The sequence below is a fragment of the Gavia stellata genome, chromosome 18 (assembly GCF_030936135.1).
Source record: "Gavia stellata isolate bGavSte3 chromosome 18, bGavSte3.hap2, whole genome shotgun sequence".
NCBI classification, from domain to species: domain Eukaryota; kingdom Metazoa; phylum Chordata; class Aves; order Gaviiformes; family Gaviidae; genus Gavia; species Gavia stellata.
The window spans coordinates 3,389,274-3,401,116 of record NC_082611.1 but is presented as its reverse complement, the minus strand read 5'-3'; the positions used below and the strand labels follow the sequence as shown (position 1 = coordinate 3,401,116).

At 53.2% G+C, this 11,843-nt stretch overlaps 1 protein-coding gene across 3 annotated transcripts in view; it reads left to right on the top strand.

Moving 5' to 3' along the window:
* Nucleotides 1-2,185: 2,185 nt before the first annotated feature.
* Nucleotides 2,186-11,843, top strand: part of SLC5A10 (solute carrier family 5 member 10) — a 41,294-nt gene continuing 31,636 nt past the window's right edge. The window contains exons 1-6 of one of the 3 annotated variants that reach the window (XM_059826693.1): nucleotides 2,186-2,299; nucleotides 3,003-3,074; nucleotides 3,909-4,013; nucleotides 4,624-4,683; nucleotides 4,883-4,987; nucleotides 11,254-11,359. In XM_059826693.1, the coding sequence (XP_059682676.1) occupies nucleotides 2,186-2,299; nucleotides 3,003-3,074; nucleotides 3,909-4,013; nucleotides 4,624-4,683; nucleotides 4,883-4,987; nucleotides 11,254-11,359 (562 nt within the window). The remainder of the gene's footprint in view (nucleotides 2,300-3,002; nucleotides 3,075-3,908; nucleotides 4,014-4,623; nucleotides 4,684-4,882; nucleotides 4,988-11,253; nucleotides 11,360-11,843) is intronic. The other 2 variants (XM_059826694.1, XM_059826695.1) reach the window with 2 other exon arrangements.

The following is an 11,843-nucleotide window of genomic DNA, read 5'->3' as shown; positions in this document are numbered from 1 at the left end:
CGCAAATGTGTTTAGATTAGTTGTAATTTGGCAGTTATGGCACGCTTCCAGTGTGCTGCTTGGCTTTGGGGAATGTGGGAGGGAGCTAAATCTATGGCTGGATGTCAAGGAACAACAGGAACTTGGGCATATCATGGGGGGCAGAGGTTCCAGCTGGTAAAATCCAAACCAGGTCATCACAGGTAAATGTTTTTTTCAGAGGTTTCTAGCCTGGCCTGAATGTATGGATGAGCTAAAAAATACAGCCATAGCGCAGAGCTTGTTCAGGTTTGTTTTCCCAACCATCTTGAGGTATGGGTGGGTGGAATGGCCGGCTAGCTGCCACACTGTGAGCTTCCAGTCTCGGAGACTTAAGTTCCTCACCCGTTGCAGAGAAAATCGTGGTAGAATTAATGAGCGTTTAGGGGTTGTTTGGTCTAATATCTCTCAGTGGGAATGTCCTGCAAACGTTTATAAAACTTCTGGCATGTTGAAAACCAGAAGTGAAAACTAACCTTTGTTGACACCATTTCTCTCTGCTTGAGACAAACTTCCAAGGTCTTTGGAAGGTTGATTTGCTTTTAAGGATAAAAATGGGTTTTTTTTCCTTCCCTTGTCTGTCTTGGCACAGCACTGGAACGATGGAGGCCTGGACTGTGGCTAGAAGACCTAGATATTGCTAAAAAATCTACAGTACTTGATCTTGCTGGTACATTCAGCAAGTGAGATGGTGATTTTATGTAAGCAACTGCACGTTTCTGTTCAGATAACCCTGCTCTTCATTCTCTGAGCTTACTCTGCGTAAGATTATTCTGTTTGATTTTTGCAGTCCTGTCCAGAGAGGTATGTTCTGTCTCTATGAAATGACAAAATGCAAGGCTGTATCTGGTCGTACTTTAATGACAGTAGGTTATTAAACACTTCAGGGATGTTAATAGATACACCAAGCTGATGTATTAACACTTAACATGTACTTTGAATGTGTTAATGCGGGTTAAATTCCAGTTGAGCTTGAGTGACTCAGCGGCTATTTCAGAGAGCAGAAATACGCTGACCTGTCTCGGTGATGGGCGTATTAGTTGCAGTGTATTTATTTTATTAGTGAAACCTTGTGATACATGGTTGGAAAGTGTGCTGCCACTTGAAAATGAGCCAAGCATCCAATGCAGAGAACAGTATGATTACTAAATAGCAGAAAATACTAAATTCAAAAGTTGTTTCCTGCTGCTTGTTTTGTGTTGGCCTTTGGAGCAATAGCTTCATCTCTTCCATGAGTGTTTCTGCTGGTCGGCCCTCGCTGGCGTGCTGAGGCTCCACCCCGGACCTTCATGTAACTCCTGTGTTTGATCGTTGCTTTAGCATGTAGAAAACCCCCAACTTTGCCTTGTTTCGTGCAGTGCAATTATTGTATCGATGGGGACTCAAGAATTTGGGAACAGTCGCAGTGGTAAGACTGGATTGCTGGTCCTTTGGCTTTTCCTTGTACTGGAGCGGTTGAAAGGGAGCAAAGCACGTGCGACTTCACTCCGACGTTTTTCATACCCCTTTCATTACAGCAGAGCTACCTAATCTCTACATGCTTTTCCCAGAGCAAAAATACCAGATCACCAGAAATGCCAGCTATTCTTAGAGGCATTTCTCTGGGATCCTTCAAATGTAAAGAACACTTAAAAACCCCTTCTTTATTCAGCAATTTCTACAGTAATTAACGAGGCAGAAGATCATGCAGATTCTGTCCAGACTTAGTATTTGCAAGAAAAATATTGGGGTTTGGTTTGCAGTTCATAGACGATAAAAGCCTTGGCAGTTTCTTGTCCAGCAATATCTAGGTTTAAGGCACCTCTGCGGGAGGCTGCTGGGAGCCTGTGCATTAATTGCAGGTGCAGCTGGGACTGGAGCCTGCTGCTTCTTCAAGATTGGTGCAGAAGCAGCTGAAAACCCCAAGGAAATGGAGATTAAGTAGCTGCTCGTTGGTGAGACACCAAAATCAAGAGGCGCTCACCTGGACCGTGCTTCCCTCAGGAAGGGCAGTGGGGAAACTGAGAGGGGAGGGAGGCAGCGGACAGCCAGGCTGCCCACCCAAGCACCTTTGGAAGCGAAGTGCCTGCTGCCGGCTTGTTTAATGATAAATGCCCTCAAGCCGCTAACGAGTTACTGATTCAGTGACTGTCTGTGTGAGGCTGAGGATGAAGAAGGAGGCAGAGGAATGATGGAGGGCAATTCCACTGCTGGATCCTTCGCTCCCTTGCAGCAGTTCAGCGTTGCTGACCTTGTTGTCGTAGTGGTTTATTTTTCCTTAAACGTTGCAGTGGGAATATGGGTAAGAGCATTTTCTCTTGTTCCCTTTTTGCTTTCCTTTTTGAATAGTCTTTTTTTTTTTCTCAAGGCTGGCTTTTCTGTATGGAATATTTTGAAAGCCTCTATTATTTTCCTGTCGTAGTTTGCCCTTGTTCTTCATTTTGCGTGCCGTGCTGAATTTGCTCTGTTCTGTTGTACAAACCCTCCACCCCTTTTACCCCCTATAGAAAGAATCCTATACCCTGAAAACGAGGTGGAATTAACCACGGCACAAACCTCTCCCCTGGCCTCCGGTCTGCTGGGCGTAAGCAGATCTGCTTGTCTATTAAAGGGTGTTGAGGCAAATGCCCTGCTTAACAGAAAAAGCCCTCAGCTACCCGCAGTTCCAGACAAAGGCTCTCCAAAGCCATTTATTCTGCCTTGCAGAAAAATAGTCGCCAAAGCTCAGCCCTATTAGCCAACCTGTCTGCGCGGGATGGCGGTAGGACGGGTGCATCCTCTGTGCTTCCCGCTCTTGGGGTGCCTCCTTTGCTATTCATGGCTCTAGGTACTCGGGGTGCAGCCACCGTTTCGTGTAATTAAGCTCGAGTTGCAGAGCTCCCATTAATTATCCACAGTCTCCTGTCTCTTGGCTTTTTGTCTGGGAGACTTGGTTCTTGGTTTCTTGGTGTCTTGTCTGGGTTTGTAGGGAAAGGGTGCTCCGTCCTGATCTTTGCTCCTCCCAGTCTTCATGCAGGGTGAACAGGAACACCATCAGTGGCTATTTCCTTGCTGGCAGAGACATGGCATGGTGGCCAGTAAGTAGAGACCTCTGTCCCTCTTGTGACACCCTGGGCAGCGGCGACATCCAGCACCGTTCCCCCTCCTACTGAATTCCCTCTTCTGCGCCCTTGCTTTCTCCACCCCCTGCCCACACTTTCCCCCACCCTGTTACACCTCCTTCTGCCAGGATTTGTGTCCTCGGAGCTGCGTTTCACTTATTGCACAAAGGGTGCTGGAGCCCACCCGCCTTGTCAGGTGTCCTCTTAGGCTGCTCTGAACTTGGAGAGGAGTCACTGGAGTCAAACATCTATCTCCACCAGCCCCGTGTGCACCCAAAAGACATGGGTGTCCCAAGTTTCTTTTTTCCCTCCTTATTGACCCTTGACAAACTAGTTGTAGGTCCTTTCCATGTCTCGCGCTGGCTGCTTGCGCAGGGCCACCTCTGGGCAGGGTGTGTGGCAAATGCAGCAACACGTGGCTCCTCCTCATCCCCCTGAAGACAAGAAAGTCCATCCAAAACCCACCGGGGATGCCCAGATGAGCTGAATGTGCGGGAGCGCTGGTTGCTGGGGCTCACGCCTACCTGGATAGGAGTCTGTTAAGGGTTTTTCTTGCAAAATATGTACACATCCCTGTATCTTTGGCCACACTTTGCTTTTAAAAGTGGCGGGGGAGGTCTGCGCTCTGCTGCTCCTGTTCAGACTTTATTTTTGCCGCTTCCTCTTACTGAGTTATCCCCTTGGGGCTGTGCTGCTGGGGAAGCACCAAAGCTGGTCCAGCTGGCGCGACTGCCGTGCCAAGCCACGGGGAGCCAGCGGCTGGGCACCCCACCTGCGAGCACCCGCAGCATCTCCTCTGCTCCTCCGCAGATCGGCGCCTCTCTCTTCGCCAGCAGCGAAGGCTCGGGGCTCTTCATCGGGCTGGCCGGGACTGGTGCTGCCGGGGGAATCGCTGTCACCGGCTTTGAGTGGAATGTAAGAAACGTGTCGTGTTATTAAGAAAATGAGTTTCTAGAGCCATGTAGCAGCAGATGGCCCATTTCACAGCAGCTTCACACAACGTCTCGAAAGGCTTGGGAGGAGTCGTGCAGGGGGTAATTAACGCAACCCTGCTAAGTCAGCTCCTCCAGCTCATGTCTAGTGCATGTACAGTGAGTTTGGAGTCAACCCAAGCCCATGTGCTCAAGGAAAAGGACATTTCAGTGCAGAGCTTCCCAAGTCCAGCTGAATAGGTCACCCATTCCCTGCTTCCCCACCCGTTGCTTCCAAAGTCCTTGGGTTCTGCACCAAAAATAGGGCATTTGGCTTGCTTGGTGCTCAAGGAGTTAGTGGGAAACGGCTGGTCAGGAGCTGAAGGGCTGAGGGGAGTGGGCTCCTGCTGGCGGGAGTGCCGGGGGGGTGTCTCCACCATGCCCTCGTGTCCCTGCCCCTGCCCCCTGAAGCCGTTTGGGGATGTAAATGCGCATTTGAGGGCGAGCTGGGGCTGGGTCAGGAGTAGCGGATGGGGTCTAGTGTTGTAGCCAATGTCAAGCTGCAGCAGGATCAGCGTTTTTTCCATCTGTGCCACGTTCTTCCTTCCCAACAGGCGACCTACGCTCTTCTGGCGCTGGCCTGGGTGTTTGTGCCGGTCTACATCTCATCTGGGGTACGTAGAGCTGCCCTGAGCCTGCTGCAGGGAGCATGGCCCCGGCCGGGTCCCCTGCTCCCCGGAGGGCTGACACCACTGTCCTTTGAGACTCCTAAGCCCTGCTCTGGGAATACAGCTGTCCCCTTGCCTTCCCTGGGACCATCCCTGGAGGAGATGGCCTGGACAGGGCAGTGATCGCTCTCTTTCACTCCGGCAGATTGTCACGATGCCCGAGTATCTCCAGCGAAGGTTTGGAGGGGAGAGGATTCGGATGTACCTCTCCAGCCTGTCACTCCTGCTCTCCATCTTCACCAAAATCTCTGTGAGTAGGTCCTGCTCGACTCTGTGACAGATCTGATTTCCAGAAAGCAAAAGGTTATTCTGGGGCTCAAACCTCATGTAGCCATGTCAGGGGAGAGCAGCTGCTGCAGGATGCTCTAGGAGGGAGCAGGACAGGAGGTGGGAATTTGTGGGCAGGTGCCATCTACAACACCCTGTGTGTTCGTAGGTAGATCCAGCAGTGATGTTCATGCCTGGGCGGCCCTGACGGATGCGTGGCTGGGTGTCAGGATTCCCAAACTCACGGTGCACTCGCCTTGTAGCAGAGGTTGCAGATGAAACGTGCTCGGAGGCTGGGTTGCATCGTCTGGGTTTTTACTCCGTGCTCCAGCAGCGATGCTTTCCAGCACTCCCCGAGGGATGCAGCAGAGCCAGGAACTGAATTTGGAATGGATTTGTTGCTTTAGGGCACACGGGTTTTCTGAGGAAAGGAAGTCTTGCTGCACCTATAAGATGCCGAAGCATGTACAGAAAGTGCCTGATTTTCAGGCACTTTTCCACAGGGATGTTTTCACCCCATTTTGGCCTCATTCACAGTTCCCTGTGTGCAGTCCCTGCTCCCGAACCGTGGCAAGAGTTTATCCGAGGTAAAACAGCTAAAAAGACTGTGACACCAGGCCTAGGGCAAGATGGAGAGGGCCAGGCACAGACAGCCCTGGGGGGCTGCAGACAGCGAGACAGACATCAAGAGCAAACAGCTCAGAGACGATCTGGAGGAGAAAACACGCCGGAGGGAGCAATCCTGCACCGCCAGCTCCGATGGAGCAGGTGGATCCGACCCAGGGTCTGCTGGGGCTTCTGCATTTCGCCGGCGAAAAGAAATACGCTTTTGCAGGTGACTGGCTGCAAGAAATGTGCTTTTGCATGCGGCCAGCTACTAGAAATGTGCTCTTGTAGGTGGTCAGCTGCAAGAAATGTGCTTTTGCATCTGGCTGGCTGCAAGAAGTGGCTGGCTGCAGGGCAGGGGGGCCGGTGCCGAAGCGTGTTTCCCCACGGCGAGGCGCTCAGTGCCTGCCTCTGCGCTCGCCAGCTGCGTGCATCGCAAACACCAGCTTGGCTGGATGCAGCATCGCTCCCTGCGCGGTGTTTCTGCCTTCTCCTCAGCGGCTTCGCAGCCCCAGGCCCCGGGGCTGAGTTCTGGGGGATCCCCCGAGTCTCCCTGTGAGTGACGAGGAGGACACATCCTGCACACATCCATCAGCGCTTAATGCAAAGGGAGAGGCTGAGCCCACCTCGGACAGACCCCAGCGCTGTGTGATGTGATGTCCCCGGGTCCAGGAGACACCGTCTCCTTCCTGTGAGCTTGACCTTGGGCAAGGCACTATGCTTTGGGTTTAAAAGGCAGGTTGCAGGGGAGGTGGCAGCCCTTCCCGTGTTCCTGCTGATGCAGGGCTTTCGGCGTGGTAGAGGTGATGCTGGTGACTCCGTCAGTGCAGCTGTCACCTGTATTTTCTCCCCCAAAACCATGTCCCATCGTGCTGGAGGGCGTTCTTCCCATAAAACTGATACTCTTTATACCCTTATCATTTATGGTATTGAAAATCCTATGGCATTTCTCCTGAAATCAGCCTGGTGGCTCCTAGAGCACCAGTTCAGTTTGCAAGTTTGAGCAGTGACAGTTTTGATTATTCCCCGATTGTCCTAATGTCCAGTAAACTGTTATCACTTATTCCCCTCCTGTGTGCTGCTCAGGAGACATCTCTCCCCTGCTCCTGACAAAGAGCTGGGAGGAGCTCGAGGGAGATGCTGGAGCATCCGTGTCTGTGGTGTTGGTCCCTAGGATCTGCGTGAATCCCTGCTGGCGTTTAAAAGGAAAGGTTGGAAGCTGGGATGGGATTTCTGGTGGGGTAGTTTGTTCTTGCTGGTCTGAATTTGAAGAAAGAAATCACCAGTAGTTTGAGGGCTGGTTGTCTTTGAGTCTCTTTCCAGACTATCGCAGATGCCCCCTCTTCTCTTATAAAACAGTGCCCTACCATGCCACGGGGATGTGCTTGGTCCCTTTGGTTTCCAGTCTCTCCGTGGCTTTGCCCAGAAGGGATGGACGTCCTACAAGTTCATTCTTAGCTTGGGAGACCGTTGTGGTGTCACCCCTTCCCTAACACCAGATGAACCTGTAGATCATCTCTGCGCAGTGCCTGCACCGATGGGAACCTCTGCATTTCTCCTGGTCCTTCTCAGCACAACCTTGTGTTTGGAGCCTGGTGGACACTCCCAAATGCCTCTTCCTGTGCCTTTTCTCAGCCAGTGCTATAGTTTCTTTGGTCTGCTGAGTTTTCTCTGATCTCTGAGTCATGCAGGATGCAACAGAAGAGGAATCAGCCTAATAAGGGAATTATCTTGGCATCTGGCTCCATTCATGGTAAATCTCACAAACAATGGTTGTTTCCAACAGTGGGTTGGGATGAATGTCTGCGGACATGCAGGGCGTTGCCAAACTGGCCCAATGTCCCATCCCTGGTGGTGACCACAGCAGGGACCGTGGGAGAAGAGTGCGAAACTCAGGGCAATTACGCAGCGCTGGTGCCCGGTGAGGGGTTCCTTTGGTCCTCACTGGGGGCTGCCTCAAAGCCTGGGACTAGCTGGGCTTTTCCTGACTCCTCTCCCTGCAGATGCTGGGTTTATGCATGGATCTCTGCTCCACATTCTCCTGAGCTGAGACACTGTGTCACTGCTGCTCCCATGGCTCTTCTTTTGGGGCAGGGGGGATGACAGTCCCTCCTCTCCTGGGATTTACCCTTTGGTGGACCCCAACCCTCCACGTTTCATGGCAGAGTGCAGCAGGACAGCCCAAAGTCCTGCTGAGAGATGGCAGCCCCCCTAGCTAAGCACACATGAGGAGCTGCACAGGCGTCCTAGCCTTGGTGAAGAGACCCTGGAGACTCCTCTGTACCCTGGGGAACTTGTTCTGCTGAGGCTTTGGCTTCATCAGTTGTTAAATCCAAGCTGTCTCTAAAGCCAGCTTTCATTGGGAAGGCATTGACTATGTTGGGTAAGAATGAGTTTCCAAGTGAGGTCACCAGTGGAGGCAGGGATCTCGCTGGATTATGAGGCCTGACTTCAAAGGCTTCTGCTCTCCTTTTACAGTTGAAAGGACTTGTTTTGTGAATAGGTCATGCCTGGTTTTAATTAGCTTGTTTTTGTATTTGGGGTGTCTTATTAACGACTCGGTCACATGTGCTTTTATTTTTTCCCACCCTAGCAGAATTACCAGGAAGGGAGGTGGAGATACCTCTGCTTCCTCATAGCAAAGGCTTAGACTCATTTGCAGACGACTGCAAAAATGATTAAGCATTGAGAAAGCCAGGAGAAGCAGTTACGAAATACCTTGTCCAGGGCTGAGTCTTTGCAGCTGGGCCCTGGGGAAGGGTTGCTGGAGAAGCAGGCAGTCACAGGGCGGCATGACTTTAGGCAGGTGCTGAGATGACAAGTGATGGATCCCTCCAAAGGACACTGGGAGCTCCGGAAGACACCAGGGATGCTTGGCTGGCACTGTGCTGGGGAGGCTCAAAATATTTTGGGTTCCCACTTCAGGTTGCGTTGGGAGGAGATGGCTGAGGGCCTTTGGTTGGGGCTCTTCTGCCTTGTAGTTGAAGCTCACGCTGCATGAATGGCTTAGTTGTCCTCTTGTAGGGCTGCTTGGTGGTCTCTGTGGTATCAAGCTGTAGTTGGATCGCATTTGTCGGGAAAAGGCATCTGTCAAAGAGGAGCCACTGATGGAGGTTTTGGCATAGTTGCCTGTGAGTTGGTTCCTCTTCAGCAGGACATTCCAGGGCTGAATTGCCTCTTGCTGCTGGCGAGGGCTCTCCCAGAGACATGGCCAAGCCCAAGTGCAGCTGAGGACACATAATACCTCCCTTGAGAATGCTAGGCATGACTGCGGTGTAAAGCCTCATCCAGATGTCATGGAACAGTCCCTCAATTAGGATTCTCAGGATCATGGTGTAAGTGCTCTTCTGGTTGGTTTGATTTGTGATTTAACCAACGTTATGCCTAATGGTGTGGGCTCATCTGCTAGGGAATGGGCTTTCATGTTGTGCTGAAGCTGGATGTGTGCTCACCTACTGGGTTTCGTGGCTGATGGAGCCCTGCTAGGTGGCACGCGCCTTGGTTCTTCCATCGCGTCATCCTGCGTGGCCCCTCTCCATCACACAATGACAGTCCTCAGCTCCCGCGTGGCGAGCTTGCTGGAGCAGCGCTGGGAGGAGGAAGGGCAGAGCTGGGAGAAGGAGGTGCGATATGGGAAATAACACCAGTCCTCCCCGTCACTAATCCCAAACGACTGCTCCCGCATGACCGGGCAAGACAGCCCTGCTGTTTGGGGGATGGTTTTTGGGAGGTGTGTGAAGAAAGATGTCAGATCGGAGCTGATGCGTTGGCTGTGGGAAGCTGTCACGGCTCCAGGCGAGGGCGTGGAGTCAGCTCGTCTTGCCTCTTCCTGCCTCTTCTGGCCCCGTTTCCTTCTCCAAACACGGTTTTTGTGAAGACACCCCAGCCGAGCGCTGGGGATGTCTGGATCTCAGCTGCGGGTGGAGATGTGGAGGTGGCACAGGCACTGGCTGCTGCATCTGGTTCTTTCCTCCTGCAGCATCACTGCTTTTGTTAGAGAAGGTTTCCCAGCTCCCTCTGAGTCTCTGTTTTATGTCTCATTCCCACGAGACCGTTACCAGTCCTCCCTGCGTGGGTCCAGCCCTCCCGTGGGTGAGACTCGGTGGTCACTTTTGGGGTGTCAATCATCTTGAGGGCGTTTGGCATCTGAGTGAGCTGCAGGCCTGTGCATGCTCCTCCAGGCAGAGGCACGCTCCCGGCGTCCCTGTGGGACATGATGCGGGTGCAGGAGATGCTGGGGTGGGTGGAGGCAGCGTGTTGGACGTGGAGTCAGTCTGTCCTTCTGTGGCCAAGCAGAAACCCTGAGTTTCTTCCAGGGGCTTTGCAAGGGGGGTGGAAAAGGTCAGGGGACGTGTTGCAGGATGCATTCATGCTGGTCCTTGCTGGGGTGCAGGACCCCATGGCTGCCGCTTCTCGCTCGGGGCCAGAAGCAACTTCTGCCACTTGCCCATGCCTTGGTTTCCCCATCCGTGCAAACCCAGGAGGAGATATTTTCCCAGAGATGCTCAAGAAAGAAGTGGCTTGGCATTGGGGCTCAGGAACAGCAGTCCTGGGGGTCCTGCGCTCCGTGCTGGGGCTGCCCCCGTGTGCTCCTCACCGTGGAGTGGCTGTCGCAGTTGAAATGCTGCTGTGGCCCCCAGGGAGCAGGGCAGCACCTTGTCCTGTCCCACCAGCACCCACCTGAGCACCACTAATGGGCTTGAGCAACGTGGCACAGAGCTGCCGCATCCATCACTAAAGGCATTGCAGGTACCAGCAAGCACCTTGAAAAGTCCCTGCACCTGGGAGGAGATCCCCTCCTGCCCCCAGCAGCATTTTCAGGCTTGCTGCCGCCCTCCTGACCGGTCTGACAGCCCGGACCGTTGAGCTGCAGCTGGGGAGGGGGAAGCCGGGCCTTGGCAGCCTCCTTGCTGGCAGCACGGGTGCCAGGAGGGCAAATCCCGCCAAGCAGAACGTGAAATACCAGCTGCCTCCGTGCATCGGCCCCGCGGGGGCCAGCGGGGTGCAGAAACAGCATGGGTGTGCTGGGCTGGGGGGGTGGCTTGGGCTGCCTCCAAGGCGCACCCAAGGGTGCTGGTGTTTTGGTGGAGCGTGGCCCCTTGGTTGGTACCAGGTGCCCCATCTCCAGGGCTCTGCAGAAAGCATGGCGAGATGCCACCTGGAGAGCGGGGCACTGCCATCGGTGGAGGGGACTGGAGGTACTGGGGGAGCAAAGAGGTAGCTCAGGTCAGGGTCTGATCCTGTAAAGAGCTGAGTATCTCCAGCTCCCTGCTTTGCTCTCAAAGGCTGTGGCAGCACTAACGCCCCGAGGCGTGTCATCTCCCGCCCTTACGTCCCACTGTCTGCATCCAACTGGGCCCAGTTGCAAATGACTGCTGGAGCTGCCTGCTCCGCTCTTGGGGGGCTGGGGGAAGGTGGCCTGTGACACCCACCTGCAGCGGTGACACGGCCACCTACGTGGGACCCGGGGCTTCAGCGCTGACTTTAGGAGGTGTCCTCGTGGCACGTGCAGCACAATGTCCTCGCTGTACCCACAGTGTTGACCGTTTCCCTGCCGTGCCGCTCTGGCAACAGCCCTTGGGTGCTGTCTAGCCAAGTGGATGTCACCTGTCCCAGCCCCTCTGTTTCTTCTTCCCCGCACAGACGGACCTGTACTCGGGGGCCCTCTTCGTGCAAGTCTGCCTGGGCTGGGACCTTTACCTCTCCACCGTCCTGATGCTGGTGGTCACAGGGCTCTACACCATTGCGGGTAGGTTGCTCAGTGTCTGCTGGCCTCAATCTTTCTTCTTTGGTTGAACCACACCACTTACACTCCTGCTTTAATTTTATTTTAATTATTTCTTTGCTCCTGGAAGATCTTTGGGGATTTATACTAATGGGGTTCATATTCCCTGCCCTATCCAGCCAGTATCTAAGCATCCTTCTTGAGCGTCGGCTCAGGCAGTGACTCAATGCACGAGCTCTCCTTTGTCATTACAGCTTTTAATTTGTAATTCACTCCTCCTCCATCATATAGTTAAACGCTTTCTTGTGTGTGTACCTATTTGTAACAGCTGTAATCAGGGCTTCTCCTATTACAGGACCATTACTGTGGAATCTACAATCTGACAGCCCTTTACCCAACTCATTTCCCTCCCACTTGCCCTGCCCTCGATGCACCTTGCTGCCCTCCCTCTGCAAAACTTTCAGGAATATTTCTTGCCCGTGCCTCCCCGTCATGGGACCAGCTATTT